Raw genomic sequence first — 27,939 nt, 5'->3', positions numbered from 1 at the left:
AACAAAAAACAATTTTTTTTTTACATTTTATCTTATATTCGCCTATCTCAGTTCATTTTGCTCTGCCGAGCTTTGACTTCCCTCCCTCCCATCATTCAGTTTTCTTTCCCGCTCCTATCTCGCAGTTTCTTTTAGTCCATCTAGTTAAAACCAATTTGTAGGATTTATTTCAGTCCTGCAAGTGTCTTTAAACTTCTACAGTTCTTCTCCATATAGTCCACGAATTTACTCCATCATTCCTTTTGGAACTTTGTCTCTCCCTGGTTTCGGATCCCGCAGGTCAACTTTGCTAACTCTGCATAGTCAATCGTTTTCGTCTGCCACTCCTCAATTGTCGGTGTCTCTTGTAGTTTTCATTTTTGGGCTAATAAAGTCCTAGCTGCAGTTGTAGCATACATAAATAGTCTCTGATCTCCCTTTGTTATTTCCTCTCCCATCAGTCCCAATAGAAAAGCCTCAGGTTTTTTGGGAAAGGTATACCTAGACATCTTTTTCGATTCATTATATATCATTTCCCAAAATCTTTTTACTTTTTCGCATGTCCACCAAATATGTTAAAAATCACCATCTTTATCTTTACATTTCCAGCAAGATTTACTACTCATTCTATACATTTTGGCTAATTTTACTGGTGTTAAATGCCATCTATACATCAACTCCTTTTCTTGAGTGGGTGGATCCTGACCAAATGTAAGGTTATAAACGGTAAACCAAATCAGAAAGTAACTTGAGAGAACAGTGAATTAAAACTGTAGATAATCAGGTAAAATCTTTCACTTTTCATTTACATCATGACAAAATATACTCTTATTCCTTAGAAGCATGAATTTCAGTGAGCAATTACCCAGGATTAAACAACAGCGATTGAGGAATTGCATTTTGGATCAGAGCCCTTGTTCTCCTTCACCAGTTTCTAAGCTGCTTTTATACAATTCTGTTTTCTGCTGGGGTACTGATTTTCGTTTTGAAGCCAGCGCTCAGATCCTATGCCTTATTGAATTGTATGTGTGTTTTATTGTTTGTTGTTGTTTTTTGCAAGCTTCCCAGAGCTCAATGGGCGGTTCTGAAATTTAAGTAGTACTGAATGAATATGACTGGAACAAGGAATTTCCTAAACCAGCCTTCCCTAACGTGGTGCTGTCCAAATGCTGGGCCTTTTGGGTTGGTGAATGCAAGGCAGAGGAAGGCAGCCCTAAAACCTTTCACCCTCTTTTCCTACTGTCGCTTTTCAGTGGCCCTTTTTTCACATTTCCAACTCTAATATTCCTCCTCCTCCTAAATCCAAATACAGATTATTACAGTCTAACAGCACATGATTTTCAAAGCGCAGTGTGTGCGTGTGTGTGTGTGTGTGGTTGGTTGTTGTTTTTAAGGACGGCTTTAAAAAACCAAGTAAAAATAAAATCTGGGAGCAAGATGAAGTTATCTTGGAGAGAAGAGAATTTTATATAGTTCCCTACCCACCACCCTACTTCAGACTGGTGAGCACTAGGGAATGTATAGACTATCTTTGGAAGTCAGCTGCTTGAAGAACCAGCAGGTGCACATACAATCCCTTTATAACAAGTTACAGGAAGGTAGCCGTGTTAGTCTGCCGTAGTCGAAACAAAATAATAATAAAAATCCTTCCAGTAGCACCTTTTGTTGTTGTTTAGTCGTGTCTGACTCTTCGTGACCCCATGGACCAGAGCACTCCAGGCACTCCTGTCTTGCACTGCCTCCCACAGTTTGGTCAAACTCATGTTTGTAGCTTCGAGAACAGTGTCCAACCATCTCGTCCTCTGTCGTCCCCTTCATCTTTCCCAACATCAGGGTCTTTTCCAGGGAGTCTTCTCTTCTCATGAGGTGGCCAAAGCAGCGTTTCTCAACCGCTGTTCCGCGGCACACTAGTGTGCCGCGAGACGCTGGCTGGTGTGCCGCGACGTGCAGCGATGAGAAGGGTGATTTGCATTGTCACGTGCCTGGCGGCCGCCAATACTCAGCACTGACCCGCCGGAAAGCAATATTTCTCCTCCTCTTTCCCAAAGCTCAGTGCAAACGAGCCTGGCGGCCACCAAGACTCAGCACTGACCCGCCGGACGGCTTGTGAAGCCTTATTACAGGAGATTGCAACCAACGCAGCAATTGGCAAGTGTTTCTTACAGTCATAATTATAGTCAATATAGGGCGGCACAGAGTTAATTTTTTAAACTTTTTTAATGGTGGTGTGCCTCGTGATTTTTTTCACGGAACAAGTGTGCCGTGGCCCAAAAAAGGTTGAGAAACACTGGGCCAAAGTATTGGAGCCTCAGCTTCAGCACCTTAGAGACCAACTAAGTTTGTCGTTGGTTTTATTATGCCCTCCCCCCTCGACTGAGGTTGAATGGATTTTATTTAAAATTATTTTTGGATCGGACCAGGAGTGCGATGGGGCAACGCAGAGCAAGAAGAATGAGCAGGAGTAATAATTTGGAAAATTAATAAAAAATAATTGGGGGGGATGAGTTTTAAATGTAGATCTTGATGCCTTCTCTGCAACCTTCCAGCTTTTTCAGATGTTCTTCCATCGTTGGACTGATATCAGTTAAGTTTAAGCTAGAAAAAAAGCACAACAAATGTAGCTATGACTGTTATCACTCAAGTAGACTGCCAATAATTGCGGTTTTCGGGAAAGAAAAATGTAAGCAGAACATGGCAAAGGGGAACGTTAGGTTTGCACATTTGAAGCGGATTGAATAACTCTGTTGCTCTAGATCAGGCATGCCCAACCTGCGGCCCTCCAGATGTTTTGGCCTACAGCTCCCATGATCCCTAGCTAACAGGACCAGTGGTCAGGGATGATGGGAATTGTAGTCCAAAACATCTGGAGGGCCGAAGTTTGGGCATGCCTGCTCTAGATAAACATCCATGCTCTTTTTAATGACTGCAGGTTGGAAAGTGATGGAAAATGCACTCAAAGTGTTGCATGAATGAATAAAGGGAAGATACGTAAACGCATGGTGAAACCTCATAGTCCTATAACCACCACCAAATAAATCAGTACGTATGCTCAATAGTGGCAGGAGAAAGGGCACTTCCTGACAATCTGCTTTTTGAGGATTCATCACAATTCATTTTGCAGGGAGGTTACATGATGTTGCCTCGAAACAAGTGCTATCTCACAAATCACAGTGATTTTTCCTATCACTTTCCCTATTGCAAAATGCCCAATCTTTTTGGGAAGGCAGGCGGTCGTTTTTATCGTTATCAGCATTATTAATTATTTGATTGTTTGTTACCCGCCCTTCAGCCTAAGGTCCCAACAATTTAAAACAAATTACAGCCACAAGAATATGGCGGGTTATCTATCTATCTATATATATATATATAAATGTAAAAAGGGCATGTGGGTGGCTGTCCACTTTTCTCTGAAACCGCTTGACCGATTATGTTCAAATTTTGACACAACATCACATGCGAATGTCCAAAGGATCTTAAAAAGTTTGCTAAGACAGATGTCACACATCCGCCAGGTAAAACCCCCCAAAAACCCTGTTCCAGAACTCACAAATCACCCTCAAGTGCATGCTGGGAGCACAGATGTTGCAAAACAGTACCCTCTAGCGACTGCTACACTGGTACTGCAGCTAAGAAAGCTTTCCTCTCCACAGCATCTTGCCTCGGCTTCGCAGACTGGGTCGAGGGGCCAGGATAGTTCATGGGTCAGGACAGGGTATGGCCAGTCACAGGGATGAGCTGGGGGGGGAGGGACAGAATAGCTCACAGGTTGGGACAGGATGGGGGCAGACACAGGGATGAGCCAGGGGCAGGAAGGAGGGGGCAGAATACGTCATGGATCGGAACAGGATGGGGGCAGTCACAGGGATGAGCCACAGAAATGCGTGGCAGGGCCAGCTAGTCAAAATATATATCTCAAATGTTGGAGGCCAGGTTAAACAGTTGCATCTTCAGAAAACAATAAACATACAATGCACAAATGAAGGGGGGCACCACAGAAAACACCCTCCCTCAGGCTGACCACCCCTCCAAACTTCCAAGGTTTAGAAGTTTAAATTCCCTTATGAGTGAATACACTTAGGAAGAGTGAGGCCTGATGGTACCTGATTTCTGTAAGAGCAGGACAGGTCAAAATGAGAGTGTGCACATCTTCAGCACACTCATCCGTCAAAGGGTTGCCACTCACGTCCAGATACCTGAGGCTGTTGTTGTTGGCTAGAGCAGAGCAAAGTGCCCCAAAGGACACATCGGAGAAGGCGTTTTCCCGGATTCTGCAGCAGAGGAAGCAAAGACGTCAAAAGGTGCTCCAACCTCTTCAGAGCCTCGCACTCATGTATAACACGACCCCTATTTTTTGGGACTCAAAATAAAGAAAATGGGGGGAGATTGCCCAGAGTTGTTAAGCTTTTTGGGGGGAGGATTTTTTTTGGGAGGGGGGATTGCCACGAGTAGTTGAGCTTTTTGCCCAGAGCTGTTGTTTGGGAGGGAGGAGGGTTGCCAAAAATTCCTCACATTCACATTCACCCAGTGCTATACCAGCTGCATTGTACAGTACAGGATCAGGTTTAAGGTGCTGGTTTTAACCTTTAAAGCCCTATACGGCCTAGGACCTTCGTACCTACGGGACCGCCTCTCTTGGTATGTCTCACAAAGGACCTTACGGTCTTCAAATAAAAACATCTTGCAGATCCCGGGCCACAGGGAGGTTAGGCTGGCCTCAGAGCCAGGGCCCTTTCGGCCGTGGCCCTAATCTGGTGGAACGCTTTGTCACAAGAGACTAGGGCCCTGTGGGACATCTTTCTGCAGGGCCTGCAAGACGGAGCTATTCTGCCAGGCCTTTGGCCAAGGCACAATGTGACCCCCACTCTCCTTCTGTAATCCTCATAGACCTCTAGCCCAATGGTTGCCATTAATTTGATTCTGAATTGATTTTAGAATGTATTTTAATTACTTGACTGTGTGATTTTATGTACACTGTGCTATTTTTAATTGTTAGCCACCCTGAGCCTGGCTTTGGCCGGGGAGGGCAGGATACAAATAAATTTTATTATTATTATTATTATTATTATTATTATTATTATTATTATTATGAAAATGCTGCCTGAAATGTATAAAGGGGTGGAGAGGTAATTATGGTTGCCCACAGCAGGGACAGCTCAGTAGCAGCATCTTGACTCTGGAAATGTTTCCTGCCAATCTCAGCTCTAAGCACCGCAGAGGTAAGATAGGAAATAAAAAAAACCCCTGCATGCTCTTTAAGAGCTGCACTTTTGCTGAAGGCTCTTTAAAAATAGATTGAGACACTGTGTTTTGCTTTGCAAAGCCCCTCCTGAAAAAAAAGGTTGTTTTTCCAGCCACTGCAACGCTGGTACAGTATTGTGTCTGCGTGTACATCCAAGTTTTTGCATGAGAGTTTACGTAGTAGTGTGTGCATGTGAAAGAGAGAAAAGAGGGCTTGATGAATAGGGTTGCCAGACTCAATAGAGGACAGGACTTCCGTGCCTTCAATTGCCCTGCTCTCTTTTGAGTCTGGAAGCCTTAAAGAGAAACCAGCAGACCATTTCCTTGGAAATTAAACAAAGGGTCTGCTGGTTTCTCTTTAAGCTTTCCAGACTCAAAAGAGAGAAGGGCAATTAAAGGCACAGAAGTCCTGTCCTCTATTGAGTCTGGCAGCCCTACTGATGAATGCATGTCTGATGTATACTGAATTACAGCATATTACCAAACTAAAAACTATGGAGAGACCTGGTCTGAATAGAGATATTGGATTCATGTCCCATTATACATACTAAAGCTAATTTTGGTCATCTATCCCTTTAAAAATCCCTTGCCCTTCCCTGTGGAACCAACTCCCATAACAGTTGTCAACAGTTATAAGGCAGAAGCCACCTCTGCTTCAGAGTATCTGATGAAGTGTGTATTACACACGAAAGCTCATACCTTGAAAGCTTTTATTTAGTTGATCTTAAAGGTGCCACTGGAATTATTTAAAAAGTTTTCCCCCCATCTTCCATCTTGTTATTTATTATGTCTGATGAATGTGTGTGCTGTGAATATTTGGTTGGTGTGTTTGTGTGCATAATTTGGCCATGAACACTCCTGGTTTGCGGCCCCCAGACTGATCATCAATGAAACACTTGAGATGAAAGGGGTTAGCATTGGGATTTACTTCCACATAGGTGTGTATGGGACTGTAACCTGAACTAGTGACCGTCACATCCTGTAGCAGTAAGTTCCACAGAGTAGTGAAACGCTGCGTGCAGAAGTGCTGATCCTTTGTCAGTCCTGAAACACCAACCACCAGTTTCATAGGTTAATGCCAAGTTCTAGCACTATGAGAATGACAAAACTATTTCTCTCGCATGACTCTTACACACCCATCAACATATTATCAACTTGGATCTGTATTTTGTTTCGTATTTTCCAGTTGCTAGCTCCTCTGATTGATTGATTATTATTTTTTTTGGATCCTGTACAGTATTCTCTATTTTACAATGTATTTTCATTTTAAAAATCAACTTGAGACTCAGCTATACAGCTGCAAATAGAATGTTTTAAATGTGTTGCAAAGTACAAATGTGACACTAGATGGTGAGAGTGAGCTGTGCAAAATTCAATGTTTTTTTCAAAATGCATTTCCAAGGCTTTTAAAAAAAAATATGTGTGTGTAGATTCCACCTTGGTAATTCAGTGGGGCTTTTTATTGTTTGGATTAGGGGTTAGGAACATCACCTTCAGTACCTGACAGAAAGGCTGCTCGTATATTTTCTTAATAAACATTTTAGAAAGGTTGAACCAAACCTCTGGAAACGTACAGGTGGCCTGCAAATATTTTAAAATACTCTGCATACCTTGAGGTGGTTGCTTTGACACTTACACTAGTTTCTGTATCCTGCTCTGCGAATTGCTGAACAGCTCCACTAAATCAGAGAGTCCCTGATCATGCAGCTTGTTCTTGGACAGGTCAAGATTTAAAAGGGTCCGATTCTCCAAGAGGGCCAACCTCAGGTCTTTACAGCACTGTCCAGTAAGCGCATTATTTGCCAAGCTGGGAAGAGCAAAGAAGAGAAGGTGGAAAATTAGGGATTGCTAGACTCAATAGAGGGCAGGACTTCTGTGCCTTTAATTGCCCTGCTCTCTTTTGAGTCTGGAAACCTTAAAGAGAAACCAGCAGACCCTTTGTTTAATTTCCAAGCAAAGGGTCTGCTGGTTTCTCTTTAAGGTTTCCAGACTCAAAAGAGAGCAGGGCAATTAAAGGCACAGAAGTCCTGTCCTCTGTTGAGTCTGGCAACCCTAGAAAACATGGACACACACGGAGTTAGTCTCTCTGAACAGCTCAATTTTCCTTCTTCTATTTTAAAGGCTGGACTCCTAAACCCATTTACTAGGGACCAGTTACCTCTGGATTCTGCAAGGCTGGATCCTGAGCTCCACCCCACCCCACCCTGGTGGGCAGTTCTGACAGGTAGGCAGAAGTGACCTATTCCCCCCCCCATACAGCTACATCCTTAAAGGTAAAGGCACCCCTGACCATTAGGTCCAGTTGCGGATGACTCTGGGGTTGCGGCGCTCATCTCGCATCCTTACCTGCCCCTTTTGTTATCAGGTGTGGGGCAGGAGGTTGTGGCTTGCAGGAAATAGTTCAGTGCCTGCCCAGCATTGCTGTTGCTTCTTTCTCTCTTTCATGCTTCCAGAAGTACCTGATCGCCTATACATTTCTGTTTCATGAAAATGTATTATTAAACAAGTAGGAAAGCGTTGAGTGGCAAGTGTCAAGTCTTGATAACAAATAAATAAATGTGAAATACTGCTGGGCTTTGACAAAGATCGTTGTAATGACGACTGCCAATCTGAACTTTCCTATGGTTTGTCCTGTAGATCATTGATGGCTATAAAGAACTTTCTATAAAATCAAGTCTTACAGACTAGTGATTTAAATCAATTTTATTTAAATCAAATCTACCCTGTGAGAAACTCAGAGAAACCAAAGCTTACACATTCACCCACCTCTGTTTTCTAACAAAACCGCCCACAACTCACAACAGAACAAATTGCAAAAGGGATCAGAATTCAAAGAGCACGAGAGCAAAATGTTTCCAATTTAGTTTTGAGTCAGGAACATTTGCTAGAGGATCAGGAGACCAGTGCAGACCCAGTGAGGATTTGGTAAGGAATAATAGCAGAGTCTAGGGCTTGCTGATCAGAACGTCAGCGGTTCGAATCCCTGCAACGGGGTGAGCTCCCGTTGCTCGGCCCCAGCTCCTGCCCACCTAGTGGTTTGAAAGCACATCAAAGTGCAAGTAGATAAATAGGGACCGCTCCGGCGGGAAGGTAAACGGCGTTTCCGTGCACTGCTCTGGTTCGCCAGAAACAGCTTTGTCATGCTGGCCACATGACCCGGAAGCTGTCTGCGGACAAACACCAGCTCCCTTGGCCTATAGAGCGAGATGAGCGCCGCAACCCCAGAGTCGGACACGACTGGACCTGATGGTCAGGGGCCCATTTACCTTTAATAGCCCATTAGCTGCAACAAACATACCTCAGGCTTTCCAGTCGACACTCTGTATGTTTCAAGATAGAAACAAGCTCCTTTGCAGATTGATTGCTCAGCTCATTCTTGCGAAGACTGTGAAAGGAGAAAAAAAAATATAGGAATGCAAAAAGCATTTAGTAGTCACTGTAGACCTTGCCCCCCTCCTTGTGTCCTTTATATTATTGTGGGTGTTATGTACTGAGCGGAATCCTAGAACAATAGGATTCAGAATCAGCGGGAGCTACCCAATCCAACTCCAGGTGGAAGTGAATCCGCAACCTGATTGGCCTGCTGGAGCAGCCAATCAGGCGGCTGGCAGAAGTGAATCTGCTACCTGATTGGCCTGTAGGAGCAGCCAATCAGGCTGCAGGCAGAAGTCAATCCACAATATAATTGGCCCACAGGTGTAGCCCTGAAGTAGCCAATCACGCAAGGCCCATTGTGTAAATAATGTATATAAGCAGATGGTTTTGGGAAAAGAGCCATTCGTCTTCTCTTCTCCTCCTTGATGAATATGAGCTGAATAAAGAGCATGAAATTCACTCTCGACTCCGAGTATATTTCACTGGCGACGAAGGTGGGATCCTGCTGAGCTGACCGCCACCACGCACTGCACCGCAGCACCGCCACCTGCTGCACCGCTGCATCGCACCGTGCATCCAGGCTTCAGCTCCAGGACCCAAGGAACCCAGAATGGCAACCGACAGCAGCTTCTCGCCATTCAAACCAGCATCAGGAGACTGGGAAGGGTACGCCGCCCGTTTCAACTTCCTCCTGCAAGCGAAAGAAGTCACCAACGATGCCATGAAGAGGGCGACATTCTTCAGCGTCTGTGGAGAGGAGACGTTTGAAATCGCCCGGGCTCTCCTTGCACCTAGAGATGTCGCTACCGTCTCTTACAAAACAATAATGGAACGGCTGAAGGAGCACTTCTCACCACAGCCCTCGGTGGTAGCTTGCCGAAATGCCTTCTACGCAAAGCGGCAAGCCCCGGGGGAAACCATAACTGGGTTTGTGACCTCCCTCCGCCAAGCCGCCCGGTTATGCAACTTCTCAGAGTTGGAGAACATGCTTCGTGACCGCCTCGTCGGTGGCCTGAGGGACGAGATGTTGCAACGACGCCTCTACGCCAAAAAAGACCTCATGTTCCAGATTGCTCTGGAGGAAGCCCGGGCAACCGAAGCCGCCGAGAGGTCAACGCAAGAGGCACGACCGGCCCCGCCATCCCAACCGAGGGTCTACCACGAAGACCTCACCGACGAATCCGAATCTGACAGGGAGGAAGTACACCGAGTACAGCGGCGCACTCAAGCAGCACACACACCACAGCAGCCTCGACGAGAAGGAGGGAACTGTGCAAGCTGCGGGGAGAACCACGAGAGGAGGACCTGTCGTTTCCGCAACGCAGAATGCAGGCAGTGCAGAAAATTGGGACACATCGCCCGGGTGTGTCGGGCTCGACTCACCCGTCGACAAGCATCAGATGACCGACCCAGGAGCCCCAGGTCACACGGCACCATGCACCAAGGCAACTCGACGGAGATCACGGACTACCAGGTATTCCAGTTGCCCCATCCCAGCACAGAGAAAATTTATATAGAGGTACAGATAGAGGGAGCCCCATGCCGCATGGAGCTGGACACGGGTTCAACTCTATCCATAATCTCGGCCCGAACATTAAGGGAACTGTGCCCTAATGGGGGTCCCAAACTAAGGCCGGCCCCATTCACCCTCCGGGACTTCCAGAAACGTAAGGTCCCTACAATGGGGGTGGGGACCTTCAGGGTGCAATATCGAGGGCGAAAGCAACAATTGGACTTGCTGGTAGTTAAGGGCCCCTACGTTAGCTTACTGGGACTGGCATGGTTTGGACCTCTGGGGCTAGCCGTTACCGGGGTGAACCGCACTAGCTTACAAGTGGACGTGGACGCCATATGCAAAGAGTTTCCAGGGGTTTTCGATGGGGCATTGGGACGATATACAGGACCCCCCATTGCCCTACAGCTAGACCCCGCTGTACGACCCATCAGGCACAAGGCCCGCCGGGTCCCGTTCGCCCTGAAACCCCGCATAGACGAGGAATTGGACCGGCTCGTGGAGCAAGGAGTGCTGGAGCCGGTGCCCAACGCCCCCTGGGAAACTCCAATTGTCACACCCGTCAAGCCTAACGGTTCGGTCCGCATCTGTGCAGACTACAAATGCACCATAAACAAGGCTCTCACGGCTCATGCATACCCAGTGCCAGTGGTCAGCCATGTCCTCGCCACCCTGGCTGGGTCAAAAATCTTTGGCAAACTGGACTTGGCCCAAGCGTATCAACAGTTGCCTGTGGACGAAGCCACAGCAGAGGCTCAGACGATTGTGACGCACAGAGGGGCATTCAGAGTAAAGCGGCTGCAATTTGGCGTTAGCGTGGCACCAGGCATATTCCAGAATCTAATGGACTCTCTCCTTAAAGGGATTCCTGGCGTCACCCCCTTCTTCGATGATGTACTGATCGCCGGGCCCACACCAGAGGAATTTGAGGACCGCCTCCGCTCCGTCCTGCACCGTTTCCAGACGGCGGGCCTCAAGGTGAAGCGGGAAAAGTGTTTACTGGGAGTGCCGCAGGTGGACTTTCTGGGATTTAAGGTGGACGCAGAAGGGGTCCATCCAACCGGTGACAAGGTACGGGCCATTTGTGAGGCCCCAGCGCCCAAGAGCAAGCCCGAACTTCAGTCATTCTTGGGACTATTGAACTTTTACCATGCCTTCCTTCCCCATAAGGCAGCGATAGCGGAGCCCCTACACAGACTCCTAGATAAAAGGGCCCCTTGGGTGTGGGGCCAGCGACAAAGGGCCGCATTCCAGGCAGTCAAGGACTTGCTCGTCTCGAACTCGGTCTTGGCACACTTCGACGAGAGGCTGCCAGTGGTGCTGGCATGCGACGCCTCTCCCTATGGCATCGGCGCTGTCCTGGGACACCAACTCCCGGATGGAAGAGAGGTGCCGGTGGCATACTTCTCCCAGACGCTTGCTGCAGCCGAACGAAACTACTCACAGATTGACAAGGAGGGTCTGGCAATCGTGAAGGGCGTAAAAAAATTCCATGATTTCTTGTACGGGCGGCCCTTTACCATAGTGACTGACCACAAGCCGTTGCTTGGCCTGTTTGCCCCCGAGAAGCAGACCCCCCAAGTGTTGTCTCCACGTGTCCTCAGGTGGTCAATTTTCCTTGCCGGCTACCAGTATGCACTAATCCACCGCCCTGGGAAGGCGATGGGCCACGCAGACGCACTCAGCAGGCTACCACTACCAGAAACAGGCCCCGACCCAGCGCCTGCGCAAGAGGTTATGACCCTGGAGCTGCTTCCCGACCGACCCATTCAGGCACAAGAAGTTGCGCACCATTCCACAAAAGATAGGGTCATCTCCCGGGTCCTGGACTGGGTGTGGCGAGGATGGCCCAGCAGCAGCCCCGGGCCAGAATTCGCTGGCTACACAAACCGCAAACATGAACTGTCGGCCCACAAGGGGTGCCTGTTATGGGGAAGCAGGGTTGTTGTTCCCCAGCCCCTCCGCAAAAGGGTCCTCACAGCCCTACACGAGACACACCCAGGGGTAGTGAGGATGAAGGCCCTTGCCAGGAGTTATGTGTGGTGGCCGGGGATTGACAGAGAGATAGAGGCCTGGGTCCAACACTGCCAGACCTGCCAAGAATCCCGCCCGGATCCCCCAAGGGCCCCAGTCCAGCCCTGGGAGTCCGCCCGACATCCATGGTCACGCTTGCACGTGGACTTCGCTGGCCCCTTCCAGGGAAAAACATTCTTCATAGTGGTGGATTCCTACACCAAATGGCTGGAGGTCGCACTGGTACCGTCCACTTCTACGGCGGCAGCCATCCGGGTACTACGTAAGCTGTTTGCAACCCACGGGCTCCCTGACACCCTCGTCTCGGACAATGGAACCGCATTCACGTCAGAGGAGTTCCAGACCTTCACAGCGCAGAACGCCATCCGCCACATCCGCTCAGCACCATTCCACCCTGCCACCAATGGCCAAGCGGAGCGCATGGTGCGGACCACCAAGGACAGCCTCCGCCGCATAACACAAGGGGACTGGGAATACCGCCTTGCCGCATTTCTTCTAGCACAGCACAGCACCCCAAGCACAACGACGGGCCGGAGCCCAGCTGAACTACTCATGGGCCGGCGCCTTGCAACTAGACTGGACCGACTTCACCCCGACAGACCTCAGGATGAGGTAGTGGTGGGGAAAGGCAGGAACCCCCGGACATTTGTGGCCCAGGACCCAGTGTATGCGAAGAATTTTGGGGCAGGCCCAGCATGGGTACCCGCCACAGTCACCAAGGTGACCGGTCCCGTGTCGTACGAGGTACTAACGGAAGGGGGGCAATGTTGGCGCCGCCACTGCGACCAGCTACGGCGACGATTCCCAGGAGGAACCCGGGAGGAGAGCGGGACAGAGGGGTCCCAAGGGGACAGCAGGGCAGTGAGGCCTGTAGAGCGAGAGGGGTGGGCAGGGGAAGCAGAAGCAGTAGGCACAGAGGGGCGCCCCGAGGCTGGAAGGACACCGGAACCAGAGTCACAACCTAGTGGTTCAGTGGCGCCAGACCAGACAGCCCCGGCACAGCCAGCAGCCTCGGAACACGAGCCAGAACCAGAACCCCTGACCAAGGAACACCCCAGGCCACAACGCACACGGAGGCGGCCAGCAGACCTTGGGGACTATGAATGCAACTTCCCAGGCAGGACTGGAACTTAGAGGGGAGGGGTGTTATGTACTGAGCGGAATCCTAGAACAATAGGATTCAGAATCAGCGGGAGCTACCCAATCCAACTCCAGGTGGAAGTGAATCCGCAACCTGATTGGCCTGCTGGAGCAGCCAATCAGGCGGCTGGCAGAAGTGAATCTGCTACCTGATTGGCCTGTAGGAGCAGCCAATCAGGCTGCAGGCAGAAGTCAATCCACAATATAATTGGCCCACAGGTGTAGCCCTGAAGTAGCCAATCACGCAAGGCCCATTGTGTAAATAATGTATATAAGCAGATGGTTTTGGGAAAAGAGCCATTCGTCTTCTCTTCTCCTCCTTGATGAATATGAGCTGAATAAAGAGCATGAAATTCACTCTCGACTCCGAGTATATTTCAGTGGGACTGAAGGGACTGTCCTCTCACTGATAATTTGGAAACTGGTTTGGGAGGCTTTTTCATCAAAATTGGGACCTGCTGTAGTTGGATGGTTTCCCCCCCCTTCCTTCCCCTGCCCCCAAGCTAAGAGACATCATCTGCCTTGATGGGAAAAGGACAGAGAGGGATGTAGGCAAAGGCCACACCCACACAATACCTTTACATAACTATAAGTCCACTTTAAGAGCCATGGCTTCCCCTAACCACCTTCAACCTTCGCAACTGGCAGACTGTATGAAGCTTCTGAACTGGCAAGGCCTAATATGTGTTCGGTTTCTGACAATTGGTTCTCATGGGAAACTTACTTCACACAATTAACTCAAGGCAGTGTCAATTTACTCTTGGCAGAAAGCCAAGGTCTGCCTGGCCTGGAAACTACTCTCTGATTGGTTAATGACCAGCACTGAACTCTGTTATCTAGGAATGCTAGCACAGTTGTTTCTTGTTGGGTGTTAGGAGTAGGAGTGCTGCGTATGGTTGAAGAGAGAGAGAGAGAGAGAGAGAGAGAGAGAGAGAGAGGATTTATTTTGCTTTGCTTTGTATGCAGAAACTCTGCTGCTTTTATTTTCTTTTAATAAATCCTGTAAATAGTTATTCTGCGTCTAGCCGACTAGTCATTTCCACCTCAACTAGCTTCTGCGCTGTGCAGGGAAACTCTGCTACGTTTGGGCTAAAGCCACTAGAGCTATGCCTGACACTTCAAAATTCTAAGAATACGAACACTTGGAGCCTGCCTGTCTCTTCATCTGCTGCCTCGTTGAAAAGGCCAAAACTTTTGCCGATTTTGATCCTGATATTGGCTTCAGTCTCCCGCTCCTGTGCCAGCCCTTGGCTCTAGTCACTGACCGCAGGGACCTTTGGATAGGAAGACTGTTTGTCAGGTCTCAGGTACATTCAGATGTCCAAGCCTGGCTCTGTGGCAGATACCTGAATACTAAATAACACTTGTCGTGAAGTATGCAACCTACCCATTTAAAGTAGTTCGAACCATGGGCCCCAATCCTTCTGCAGGTGCTGTTTCAGTTTGTGGGTGGGTGGGGGGTGGAGTTGGGCAGATTTAGCAAGGTCCAAAGACTAAATTCCACGTGAAAGCTGCTCCATCAATCATTTGGACTGTTTAATCAAACCTTGGAAGTACAGTCACACCTCAGAAGTCGAACAGAATCCGTTCTGGAAGTCCGTTCGACCTCCAAAATGTTTGACTTCCAAAACGCAGCTTCTGATTGGCTGCAGGAAGCTCCTGCAGCCAATCGGAAGCTGCAGAAGCCCTGTCGGACGTTCGGCTTCCAAAAGAACGTTCAAAAACCTGAAACACTCACTTTCGTTTTTTGATCGTTTGGGATCAAAACGTTCAACTCCCAAGGCGTTCGGGATCCGAGGCACGACTGTACTTGTAATTTGACATCAGCCATGAATTGCATTTCAGCTGCTTACCTCAGTTCTCTGATTATGTGCAGCTCAGGGCTGAGCCTCTGCAGTCCCTCGTTCTGAATGAAGCACGCATCAAGATTTAGGAGGTCAATCTTACCGCAGCATCTCAGCACATAAGCAAGGATGACACAATCCACAGGCATCAGGTACAGTTCCGAAAAGTCCATGGAGGCATCATCCCCCAATGCCTGACACACAAGTGACTTGTTGTGTGCCTCAAAAAGCAAATTGAAGAAATTCAAGGCCCTCTTTTTCCCATCAAGATCCGTTTCCCTACGAAGGATCCAGTCAAGGACTTGCCTAGTGGTCACTGGTGAGAACTTCCCCAGAATAGACTCCAATGGTACCCTGGTTGAAGAGTGAGACAAGCCAGAGAGGAAGCGAAGAAAAATTTCATACTCCCCACCTTGGTCGTTTTGGACTGCTGCCATTATATCTCCAAAACTGTCCTCCTTGAAGTCTAAGTAATGGACGAGGGCAGCAAAAAACTCTTGGACAGTGAGGTGGACAAAAGAATAGGTGACGGCAGGAGGTGAAGTGGCACTTTGTATGTTTTCCACCAAGAAGGTTTTGAGGAGGGGAGATGAAGCCACATTAAACTTGTCCAATAGCGCCTGATCAAACAGAAGAGTGCGATGCCGGAGGCCATACGCAGCCAGCCGGCCAAGTTGTATCATCATCTCCCGCGCCCTTTCACACTCAGGGAGCTCCTTGGTGTGATTGACCATCACATGCCTGGTGTAGCTCACAAAGAGCTGAGTTACCGTTTTGGGAAGGGTGTGTGGCTGTCCGGCCTTGGGGACGAAACAAGGCTGCAAGGCTGTGCAAGTAATCCAGCAGTAAGAAGGATTGTAACAGAGGGTGTACAGAACCTGGCTCTCCCTCACGTGGGCCAAAGCCTCCTTGGCCACCTCAGCTTCTCCAAAGAAGTTGTGGAAGTACTTTTCTCTTTCCTGGGAGAGGAAGCCCACAATACTGGCCACTCTGTGGAAGATCCCTCTCTCCAAACGGGCAAGATTGCTTGGGCGGCTGGTCAGGAGGACGGAACATCCCTTCAGAAGCCTCTCTTTCAGCAAGCTGGCCACAATCACCCCAACCGGTTTCACATCTTCTGGTTGGGCACAAAATTCCGCGTTCCTGCCCAAGTCAAGGTTACTGTTGCTCTCATCCAAACCGTCAAATATGAACAGCAATTTTTGGGGTTCCTGTAGAATTGTGTCAAGTTTAGAGGGTAAACTGGGATACTTCTCCTGGATCAGGCTTTTTAGGCTGGTCATTCCCCCCACCGTGTTGAGGTCTCGGAATTTGAAGAAGAAAACAAAAGTGAATTTCTGGTAGTGTTTTCCAGTGGCCCAGTCGAAGACAAACTTCTGCGCTAGGGTGCTCTTGCCGACCCCAGCCACGCCGCTTACCATCACAAAGTGGGCCGTGCGGCCTGATGGATAGCAACAACGGAAAAGGCGGTCCAGGGTGATCCGCTCCAGCTCCCCCTGCATCTTGCGGCGGACGCGATATTCGTACAGCTCTCCAGCAGCAGCAGCCAGGGCCTCATGTTCTTGAAACGTTTGTCTCCTGAAGTCGACACCAGCGACTATTTTTATATCCACATAGCGGTTGAGGATGGGGAAACTTTGCCCATGTTCGGGCCGTGTTATTGGGCCGGTTTCTTTCAGCAACTTGGTCTGTTCACACAGAATACGTCTGTGTTCAACCTGACAAGCTGGACAGAAGAAAAAAATCGCAGGGTTTACTGAATTAGGCCCAGCCTAGCAGAACAGGAGATCAAATAGGCAAACACTTCCTGGATTGTAGCCTCTCTGGCTACTGGTAGAGCAGGCATCCCCAAACTTCAGCCCTCCAGATGTTTTGGACTACAATTCCCATCCTCCCTGACCACTGTTCCTGTTAGCTGGGGATCATGGGAGTTGTAGGCCAAAACATCTGGAGGGCCGCAGTTGGGGGATGCCTGTGGTAGACGATCCTTACAAGAAACACTGAGAGCCAGTGAGCTGGTTTGGAAATCGCCATAAACCTTCGTTCTAGTCCCTCAGCTTGCTTTTTCAACACATCCAAGAAACTGTGGTTAATCTTAACCAGGCATGATCCCTATCCCATGATCCCTAGCTAACAGGACCAGTGGTCAGGGAAGATGGGAATTGTAGTCCAAAACATCTGGTGGGCCGAAGTTTGGGGGTGCCTGATCTTAACTATGGTTTGAAACAGGGCAACTTGGAAAGCATGGGTTATTATGGAACTGGGCTATTTGCCACAAATACTAGTTATGATTAGGGTACAGCTCAGGGTACAGACAAAATGTTAAGCAAAGCTGAGATCCTTGGAAGGAGGGGAAGGGATTAAAGAGGCATGTAAGCGCATGGCTTTCGGTAGGTCATTCCTGTCACAATAAGCCATGGTTCATCATTGTGTCCAAATTGACCCAGTAAAGCAGAACCGACAGAACATTGCATTTAGACCAGGCATCCCCAAATTGCGGCCCTCCAGATGTTTTGGCCTACAACTCCCATGATCCCTAGCTAACAGAACCAGTGGTCAGGAATGATGGGAATTGTAGTCCAAAACATCTGGAGGGCCGAAGTTTGGGGATGCCTGATTTAGACCAAGGAGAGCCAGGTTCAAATCCCTACTTATCCATGTAGCTTCCTGGGTGTTTTGTGCTAATTGTTGTTATTTATACCCCACCCATCTGGCTGGGTTTCCCCAGCCACTTTGGGCAGCTCCTAACAGAATATTAAAAACATGATAGAACATCACACATTAAAAACTTCTCTAAACAGGGCTGTCTTCAGATGTCTTCTAAAAGTCAGATAGTTGTTTATTTCCTTGACATCTGATGGGAGGGTGTTCCAGAGGGTGGGCGCCACTGCCAAGAAGGCCCTCTGCCTGATTCCCTGTAACCTCACTTCTCGCAGGGAGGGAACTGCCAGAAAGCCCCCGGAGCTGGACCTCAGTGTCCAGGCTGAATGATGGGGGTGGAGATGCTCCTTCAGGTATACTGGGCCGAGGCCGTTTAGGGCTTTAAAGGTCAGCACCAACACTTTGAATTGTGCTCGGAAATGTACTGGGAGCCAAGGTAGGTCTTTCAGGACCGGTGTTATAGGGTCTCGGCGGCCGCTCCGAGTCACCAGTCTAGCTGCCGCATTCTGGATTAGTTGTAGTTTAAGGTCACTTTCAAAGGTAGCCCCACATAGAGCACATTGCAGTAGTCCAAGCGGGAGATAACTAGAGCATGCACCACTCTGTGGGCAGGTAGGGTCTCAGCCAGCGTACCAGATCACTTTCTCTCTTGCCATATTTACCACATATTATTACCGTGAAGACAAAATGGGATAGAGGGCCACAAGCTTCACCCCTGAGCAAGCCTTGTTTTATGTTTATTTTACTTACGCAATCTCAGGCCATGATTGCAGTGGAAACCTAGTCTCCATTTATTTCACCACCACCTGTGCAAAGCTGCGATTGATCTTGGGAAGGAGGCAGAAGGGCTCTGGTCTGGTAGGGTTCCAGATTCCTCCCACCTCCTTCCCAAAGCTGGGCAAGCGCTTACTGGGCTTTGGGAAGGCAGCCAAGCAGCCCCCCACCTTGCAGGGGGCCCTGGCTTTATGCGTTTTTGTATTAACATGTGGCCACCCAAAACTGAACCCTTGTATAAGAAAAGGGCTTGCTTTATTGAAAAGAAGGGCAGAATTAAAGCAAATAAAAATATTTTCCCCATATGAATAGAGATCAATTAAATGAGAATCTCAGTCAACAGGATTTGCACCTCTCACGTAGGTCTGAGAGGATCTCCAGAGGACCCAAGAGGTACTCCCAGGAGTTTGCCAACACAGCAATTGCAAATATAGCTGTGCTTCATACTCCAACACAGGCAACATTCACACAGGCTAAGTACGCAACTGTGCCTAAGCCACATCAACAGGTTGTGAGACGCAACACTGTTTTTGCCAACAGAGCAAAAGCTCTGGTCCCCTGGAGGATAGGCTCACAAAAGCCAGAGAGTGCCACAGCAGGAAAGTCGTACTATGTTTATGACAACTTCTCTTAATGATGCTTTTGCATTTGCAGTTTTTTCGTTTCAGAATTCAGGGGAGATGTTAGCATTCAATTCTGTCCACTGCCCAGCTGCATGTGAGACAGGATAATTGTTTACTGTTTGGATGTGTGACTGCTGTACTTTCCCACACAGGAGAACAGATGTAACCTCATCTCCTGTCATGTGATGTTCTTTGCTTTTCCCTTTCACTTCTGACTGAGAGTGATGGCGTACACACTTTTCCATCGCTCTCTAATAAAAGTAGCTAATAGCTACAACTGTCTACGGTCTTCTTTGCCGGAGCCAGTGGCAGCAAAGAGAATATAGGGCTTTACATCCCTATATTCCAGGCATCCCCAGACTTCGGCCCTCCAGATGTTTTGGACTACAATTCCCATCTTCCCCCAACCACTGGTCCTGTTAGCTAGGGATCATGGGAGTTGTAGGCCAAAACATCTGGAGGACCGCAGTTTGGGGATGCCTGCGTATATTCTAACAACTCCAAGGTAAGCAAGGCTCACCACTCTGCACAGAACAGTCAAGATCAGGTGCAGCTTAAGGAAACACTAAGTTGGCACGTCCCACTCCTTTCAGGTTGCAGGGGGAGCTGCTCACTGAGTGCCCCATGCCTGAGGGCCACCACAATCCCAGAACCAAAATCTGATTCCCTTGCATTGGTTCAATGGACCAATGTTGGTGAACTTTTTTTATTTGCTATCCGGTACCTTTCATTTCCGGGGCAAGGTTGTGTCCGGTTTCATTTAGAAGAATCTCCTTGAGTAGCGCTTGATCTTCAAAAAAAGAGAAAAAGCAAAACAGTTGGAAGTGAAATTTGGCATAGTCTAAGCCACCTCTGGGACCCAGGTGGCGCTGTGGGTTAAACCACTGAGCCTAGGGCTTGATGATCAGAAGGTCGGCGGTTCGATTCCCTGTGACGGGGTGAGCTCCCGTTGCTTGGTCCCAGCTCCTGTCAATCTAGCAGTTCGAAAGCACGTCAAAATGCAAGTAGACAAATAGGAACCGCTATAGCGGGAAGGTAAACAGCGTTTCCATGTGCTGCTCTGGTTTGCCAGAAGCGGCTTTTTTTAAAAAAAAAATATTTTTTATTAAACATTTTATAACAAACAAAAAATACCAAAAATACCAAAAATACAAAGAACATCATTACAACAACAACAAAAACACCAATACAAACAAAAACATAAACATATCATCTTTAATCAACTTTTTAAATCATTGTCTTTTTGGCTTCCCCAACTCCCCACTATCTGATTTTCATTTTGAATATCACTGTAGCAGTTTCTACTTCATCTCTTTTACTTCCTTCATACTATAATCTCCTTAGTTCCTCTTAATCTCATCTTTATATTTGCGTATCAATTTTTCAACCTTATAAACTCCTCTTATCTCCCTAATGCCTTAACTTCTGTATTTCCCTAGATATTCAGATTTTCAACTTTCAAAAGTAGTTCCCTATATATATTTTAAACTTTCTCCAGTCTTCCTCCACTCTTTCCCCTGCTTGATCTTGGAGTCTTCCTGTCAGCTCTGCCAGTTCCATAAAGTCCAGCATTTTCATTTGCCATTCCTGTAAAGAGGGCAGTTCCTCTTTTTTCCAATATTTTGCAATTAAAATCCTCGCAGCTGTGGTGGCATACATAAACAGATTGACATCTTTTTTGGGAATTTCTTCCCCTACTATTCCAAGTAAAAAGGCCTCTGGTTTTTTCAGAAACGTATTTTTATATATCTTTTTCATTTCATTATAAATCATTTCCCAGAAGCCTTTTATCTTGGGGCATGTCCACCACATATGATAGAATGAACCATGCTGGCCACATGACCTGGAAGCTATACGCTGGCTCCCTCGGCCAATAATGTGAGATGAGCGTGCAACCCCAGAGTCGGTCACGACTGGACCTAATGGTCAGGGGTCCCTTTACCTTTACCTAAGCCACCTAGCATATACAACGCTGACTGGACTGGCAGTCGAATCCGACATTGACACTGGTGATGAGACAGCAAGCTGACTCTGGGGACACTGGTCAGGCCGCCGGGCGCAAGCACAGCTCTGTCTTCCCTCCAACCCTATTCTCTATAGGGCTGCTGCCAGAGGTGGCTGATTCATTCTACCCGACCGTAAGGCTGGCTGCGATACAAGGAGAACTGGATTAAAACAGCGTCGCCTCCAGACGTCAGCATCTTGTAGGGTGCTGGTAAGGTAGGATTAGCCCAATTAAAGTGCATTCAAAAACTCTGGCACAACAAATCCGTTTTTATATTGATAATAGTAATAAACTGTTTGCCATTACTTATTTTTATATCCTATTTAATAAAATTTAGGTACTGCTTGATTGTAAAAAAAAACCCCAAAAAACTCCTCAAAGTTGTTTACAAACAAAAAAGAAAAAAGCAGTGAAATGCAAGGGGATGGGGGAAGAGAACCCTACTTTAAAAATGCCAAAATGCTAAAACAGATTTAAATTACCTCAACTTTCTAAGCATCTAGGTAGGCTTGTCTAAATATTCATGTTTTCAGCAGATGCTGAAAAGAATAGTGAAGGATCGACCCTAATAATAATAATAATAATTTATTATTTATACCCCGCCCATCTGGCTGGGTTTCCCCAGTCACTCTGGGCGGCTTCCAACAGAAAAATGAAATAAAATAATCCTATTGAACCTGAGGCCTGGTCCTGCCACTCTCCACCTGGCCCAGGGCGGGTCCTGTCAGGCCTCATAGAACTGCTGCTGGGGATGCTGCCCAGCAAGGACTGGGGTATTTGGGGGGAAGATTTGTTGGGAGTTGTTCCTGTTGTTATTGATATTAACTGATGTTAACTTTTTGTATCTTTATTTTTATGTGGAAATTGTTTGGTTTGTTTAAGGGGGTGGGCTTACAGGGAACAGCCACCCCTCATCAAATCCAGCTCTTCAAACGGCTCTGACAACAGCAGAGGTCAGGAGACAGGAAGGAGGAAGTGAGCGGAGCGGGCCAGGGCTCAGGCAGCATCCAAGAGCACTACCTGCAGCCTTTGATACCAGCAAGGGAGGAGGGACCAGCAGAGATTTCTAGCGGGGAAAGAGCAGAGGGGCATCCTTTCAAATTCACCCCAGAACTGAGGCGATCAGCGGCTCACAAACGCAGGGGGTGGAGATTTGGGGTCCCCAAACTACTCTGCTGGGGGAGGAGCCGAAAAGCGCCATTGGGAGAATCTGATGATATCGAGTAGACATGTTTTCATGAAGCTCTTGCACTGTAAATAATATTCACAATAAAAGTATTAAAGACAAGATGGTTTGGAGTGTCGCTGCTCGAGGGTAGCCAGCAACCTCCCTGACAGTTTGGTTATGTAGATTTCAATGTGTTTTATTCATTTTTGACTTCTTTGCTATGTTTGTAATCATGTAAATCCTTTCATATTGAAGCACTGTTTTAACTGTGGAAAGGTGGCATACAAATATAAATAAATAAATAAATCCAGTTTGAGTTTTACAAATGCAAAACAGGCATTACATGGCACCTGTTAGCACTGCCAATTCCACCGACTGAAGCAGTTGAGTGAGCATATGTGGGGAAAGGAGAGCTCAGGCAAACCGGCCCCGAGTTGTAAAGGGCTTTATATACTAATAAAGTAAAGGTAAAGAAACCCCTGACCATTAGGTCCAGTCGTGACCGACTCTGGGGTTGCGCGCTCATCTCGCAGTATTGGCCGAGGGAGCCAGCGTACAGCTTCCAGGTCGTGTGGCCAGCATGACAAAGCCGCTTCTGGCAAACCAGAGCAGCACATGGAAACGCCGTTTACCTTCCCGCTATAGTGGTTCCTATTTATCTACTTGCATTTTGATGTGCTTTCAAACTGCTAGGTTGCCAGGAGCTGGGACCAAGCAACGGGAGCTCACCCCGTCACAGGGATTCGAACCGCCGACCTTCTGATCAGCAAGCCCTAGGCTCAGTGGTTTAACCACAGCGCCACCTGGGTCCCTATATATACTATATACTAATAGTATACTATCCCTATATACTACCGGTAATAGTAACTCCTTAATAAAACCTTAATTAAAAACACAACAAAAAAGAAAATTCTCACCACTCAGGGAGCAGGGGACAATATATTACCTTTGCGGGCGATTTCCCCCACCATCACCTCAAGGTTGGGATGAGACCAGTGGCGCCTCAGAGCGTAGACACTCTTCCAAAGCCCTATTGCCAAAGCCTTGTTACTGGCAAGGTCAGCAACTAGCTTCTCTGCTGCTACAGTTGAATCCTGGCGCTTCTCTATTTTTTCATAGATCTAAACGAAACACAGAAGACAGAGTTTAGCTAGCTAGCTGATGATGGGGGGGGGGAAATACAGCAATCTTCTCACTCAGATCAAGGGCCCAGCTATGCTGGCAGCCCTCCTCCTCTGCTGTTTGTTCCTATCAACCGATATTCAGGTATACTGTCACTGAAATGGAGGTTCTATTAAGCTTCCATGGCCAATGGCTGCCAACAGTTATCCATCTCCATGAATCTGTCTAAACCTTAAAAGAAAAAACTGGAACGCAACACTAACCCCAGCCTCCCTAGCTGTTTGGAGAATGTGTCTTTCTCAATATGATGGTATTCTATGGCTCACTGCCATTTAGAGGCTTCTGGGTAAGTGTGGCTATTTTGCCCCACAGCTCCCTCCTTAGGCCAGAGTAGAATGGGGGTTGCATTGGCCAAAATCCCCCCAAACACTCCTTGCATTTGGGATTGTGTTCTCGAGGATCCACCGTTCCCTTAGAACTGCAGCCCCCGCCATACCTTTTTTAAGGACCTGCAAAGCATTGTTACCTGGGCTTGCTCAGGTGTAATGACCTTCCTGCTCCTCAGTTCCTGAACCACCTGGGCGATGTAATTTTCGATGACGTAGATCAAATCCGGGTGGAAATACTCTGTGACTCTCCTTAGCTGGCTTTCTGCGAAAGCCTCTAAGTGTTCGCCAAAGCGTTGCAGGTCCCCTGAAAAGAGACAGCACAGCAACCATGAATGCAGCCAGGAGTCAGAAGTTGCTTTCATGGGGTTGGAATGCTCAGAGAAACACTCCTGAAAGCCTAGAAATGTGGTGCTTTAGCCACATAGACACTAGTACATTTTATATACAGTGGTATCTCGGTTCTCAAACGTAATCCGTTTCGGAAGACCGTTTGACTTCCAAAACGTTTGGAAACCGAGGCACAAAGGGCTGGCTTGCAGGTTCAATTGGAAAAACTGAAAAACACACAGCGGAAGCCGTTTGACTTCCAAGGAGCATTCGGAAACAGAAGCAATTACTTCCTGGTTTTCGGTGTTCAAAAACCAAAACGTTAGGCTTCCGAGACGCTCAAAAACCGAGGTACACACACACACACACACACACACACACACACACACACACGGTTTCCCCCTCCACCATATCCTAAAATATCAGGGCAGTGAACAACAAGCAAACTTTTCTGCAACTTTTCATGGGCTGTTTCACTTAAGTGCTCTTTCTTGAACAGATTAATCAGAACACCTGAACTATCTAGTCTCAGTTACAGGTAGGTTGGTCTGACGTAGTCAAAAAAAAATTAAAAAAAATCCTTCCAGCAGCACCTTAAAGACCAACTAAGTTTTTCATTTTGGTATGAGCTTTCGTGTGCATGCACACTTCTTCAGATACAATACTGGAATTGGTACTAGATTTCTTTAAAATAATGCCTTTTGCAACTCATACACTGGGTTGCTGAACCATGTACAGTATATAGATCAGGGAAAATGCCACAGCTCAACAGTACAGCATCTGATTTGCATGCAAAAGGTCTCAGGTCTCTCTGGCAATCTCCAGGTTAGGGCTAGGACTGTCCCCTCTCTGCCATCCAGTCTACTGAGCTACATGGACCGGCTGTGGGCAGGATTGCTGCGTTGCAGGGGGTTGAGCTAGATGGCCCTTGTGGTCCCTTCCAGCTCTACAGTGCTATGCTCTGACTTGGTGTGATTCCTTAATCCCAATTGCAAGCCTGCTGCTGATGACAGCAGTCCACCTGTCACTCACTCACAGACACAAGCTTACCTTCGGTTATTACAACACCTCTGCAGCTTGCAGCCATTTTGGATTCCACCTTGCTATGATGCCACTCGCTAAAGACTGAAAGGGAGAGAATGAAAAAAGGGGGGGGGGAATCAATGCTGGAATAGTACTAATGGGGGTCATGTTTGTTAACACTCCCGGTTTTTAAAACCAAGAATGACTGGCCAAGCATCTCACTGCATAACACAGGAGCCAATTCCTAGGGGCCAAGGTCCCTTTGCCTCCACCCCCCCCCCATCAAATATTTCAGGGGACTGGGCCGTCCAAAGTGAATGGGCATTGCCATTCAAACGGTTGCCTGTGCACTGGGGCTTACCTGGGCCCCCCAATATTTTATTCAAGTTGGCATGACTGCTGCCTAGGCTCTGTACTAGTCATTCTCACAGGGTGTGGAACGGCACACTGGTGTGGCAAGAGAGAATGGCAAGTGCGGAGGGAATTGAGGACAATCGGGGAAACATTTCATTCTTTCCCACAGCACTTTCTTTGCGGCAAGGAGTTTAACTCAGACTTTTCTTCAGCTAATTACATACATTTACCGTGGGAAATTATTATTATTATTATTATTATTATTATTATTATTATTATTATTATTATTATTATTTCTATCCTGCCCATCTGGCTGGGTTTTCCCAGCCACTCTGGACAGTTTCCAACAGGTTAAAAATACAACAAAACACCAGTCATTAAGAACATCCCTAAACAGGGCTGCCTTCAGATGTATTCTAAATGTTTATTTCTTTGACATCTGATGGGAGGGCATTCCACAGGGCAGGCGCCACTACCAAGAAGGCCCTCCACCTGGTTCCCTGCAACTTGGCTTCTCGCAGTGAGGGAACTGCCAGAAGGCCCTTGGCACTGGACCTCAGTGTCTGGGCAGAACGATGGGGGTGGAGATGCTCCTTCGGGTAAATGGCACAGCAAGGGGGCAAGGCAGGCATGCAAGATAGATCTGGGTGCAGCCTTTGGCGCTCAGACCCACCTGGAAGTGAGTTGCAGCCCACTGCTTGAAAAAACGCTGCCAAAATGGCGAAAATCTCCGGGAAGATCAGAGACCAAGAAGATAATAAATTTAATAAAGAACGGGGAAAATTTGTAAGTTACTTAAAAGACCACTGTAAACAATTAAAAACTTTGGCAGGATTCTAAGAAACACTTGCAATGTAGCAAGAACTATGGTGAGAATCGAGTATTAAGGAAATATGGAGAACATTACAAGATGCAGTTGGAAAAGAATAACGATGGAAACCATGGAGGGGTGGAGGGAAGCCCGGGGATTCAGAGAATCCTATCTGTATATGATTGTGATTTATTTGTGATAATTGTTAAAGATAAAAATGAATAGAAATATTTAAAAAGTAAAAAGAAAGGGAAAAAACCACTGCTCTAAGCAGTAACGAAAGCAAGAAAACAGCATCATAATAACAGTAAAAAAACACTTTTTAAAAAGAGAGAAAAACAGAGAAATGGGGTCTGATCTGATGGGTCAGGTGGGCAAGCTGGTTCAAAAACATGACTTCTGAAGCAACAGGTGGAGGTTGCTTTTTTCACCTGTGGCTAGGGTTGCCAGACTCAATAGTGGACAGGACTTCTGTGCCTTTAATTGCCCTGCTCTCTTTTGAGTCTGGAAACCTTAAAGAGAAACCACCAGACTCTTTGTTTAATTTCCAATCAAAGGGTTTGCTGGTTTCTCTTTAAGATTTCCAGACTCAAAAGAAAGCAGGGCAATTAAAGGCACAGAAGTCCTGTCCACTATTGAGTCTGGCAACCCTACCTGTGGCACGTTCCACAGAGCATGGACAACAGCAGAAAAGGCCTGTTTTCAGGACCCAGCACTGTGATATTCTGTAAGGTCCAGTGCCATGAGCAAAATACACCCCCAGGTGATCTAAGTCTGGTATGGGTCACCTTTAGCCTGCCAGGTACTGCGGAACTACAACTCCCATCAGCCCCAGCAAGCATAGCCAGCAGTCAGAATTGATGTGAATTGCAGTTCAGTAACACTATGCAGGGACGGGCAAGGGCGTAGCCCCAAATCAAGCAAAACAATAGAAATACTTAACTAACGGACCAATCACGTAGGTTCTGCCCCCTCTAGCAAAAGCCCTGCCCCCCAAGCCAAGTCCTCCCACCCCCACAACAAAAATACTGGCTACGCCCTTGGGGACAGGAGGCTGTCTCTCAAAGCACCTGGCCCCAGGCTGCTGATACTGTACATTTTCGCAGGGCGGGAGAGAAGATTGAAGGATGGGCTAACGACGACGGCGACAACAACCCTGGACAATGAACGCTCTGTGTTGGAGGGAGAATGCACTCTGTGCATGCTCGGTGACCCTCATCTTTTATTTGCTGGCCAGATTCCAAACGTCAGGAAGTCCCCCAGAGTCCTCAACTGGGACCATGAACTTCAGCTCACCCGGCGGAGAGCACTCACCTGCCCGATTACAGTGATGCTCAGCCTTGCTGGTCTTCTGGAAGCTGACTTTTATGGAGGGCCAGAGAGAGCCGAGGCAAATAGGGATCTGTGCGTACTCAGATCACTCCACGGCCTGGGTCGCTACTGCTGCTGGTCCTTCTTCACAGGTGGCAGGAAAAAAAGACGCCATTTCACGCGAGAAACTTCTCGTTCTGCTTTCACTTTCAGTAGATCGTGGGAGGTGGCTTTCAGGAAGCAAACAC

The 27,939-nt window shown here is 47.6% G+C and overlaps 1 protein-coding gene across 1 annotated transcript; it reads right to left on the bottom strand.

The window, feature by feature from the left end:
- LOC118076488 (NACHT, LRR and PYD domains-containing protein 12-like) lies at positions 1 to 27,905 on the bottom strand. Its single transcript, XM_060269665.2, has 10 exons — positions 27,695 to 27,905; positions 25,243 to 25,317; positions 24,003 to 24,169; positions 23,301 to 23,475; positions 19,906 to 19,971; positions 15,133 to 16,849; positions 8,516 to 8,602; positions 6,854 to 7,024; positions 4,080 to 4,247; positions 1 to 2,574 (listed from the first exon to the last, which is right to left on the bottom strand). The coding sequence occupies exons 2-10, from the start codon at positions 25,277 to 25,279 to the stop codon at positions 2,487 to 2,489; spliced, it is 2,676 nt and encodes an 891-aa protein (XP_060125648.1). The 5' UTR covers positions 25,280 to 25,317; positions 27,695 to 27,905; the 3' UTR covers positions 1 to 2,486.
- Positions 27,906 to 27,939: the final 34 nt, after the last annotated feature.

This window comes from Zootoca vivipara, chromosome 16 (genome assembly GCF_965207765.1).
Source record: "Zootoca vivipara chromosome 16, rZooViv2.hap1.1, whole genome shotgun sequence".
Lineage (NCBI taxonomy): Eukaryota > Metazoa > Chordata > Lepidosauria > Squamata > Lacertidae > Zootoca > Zootoca vivipara.
Note: the sequence above shows the minus strand (reverse complement) of the source record. Positions and strands in the feature narration are given on the sequence as shown.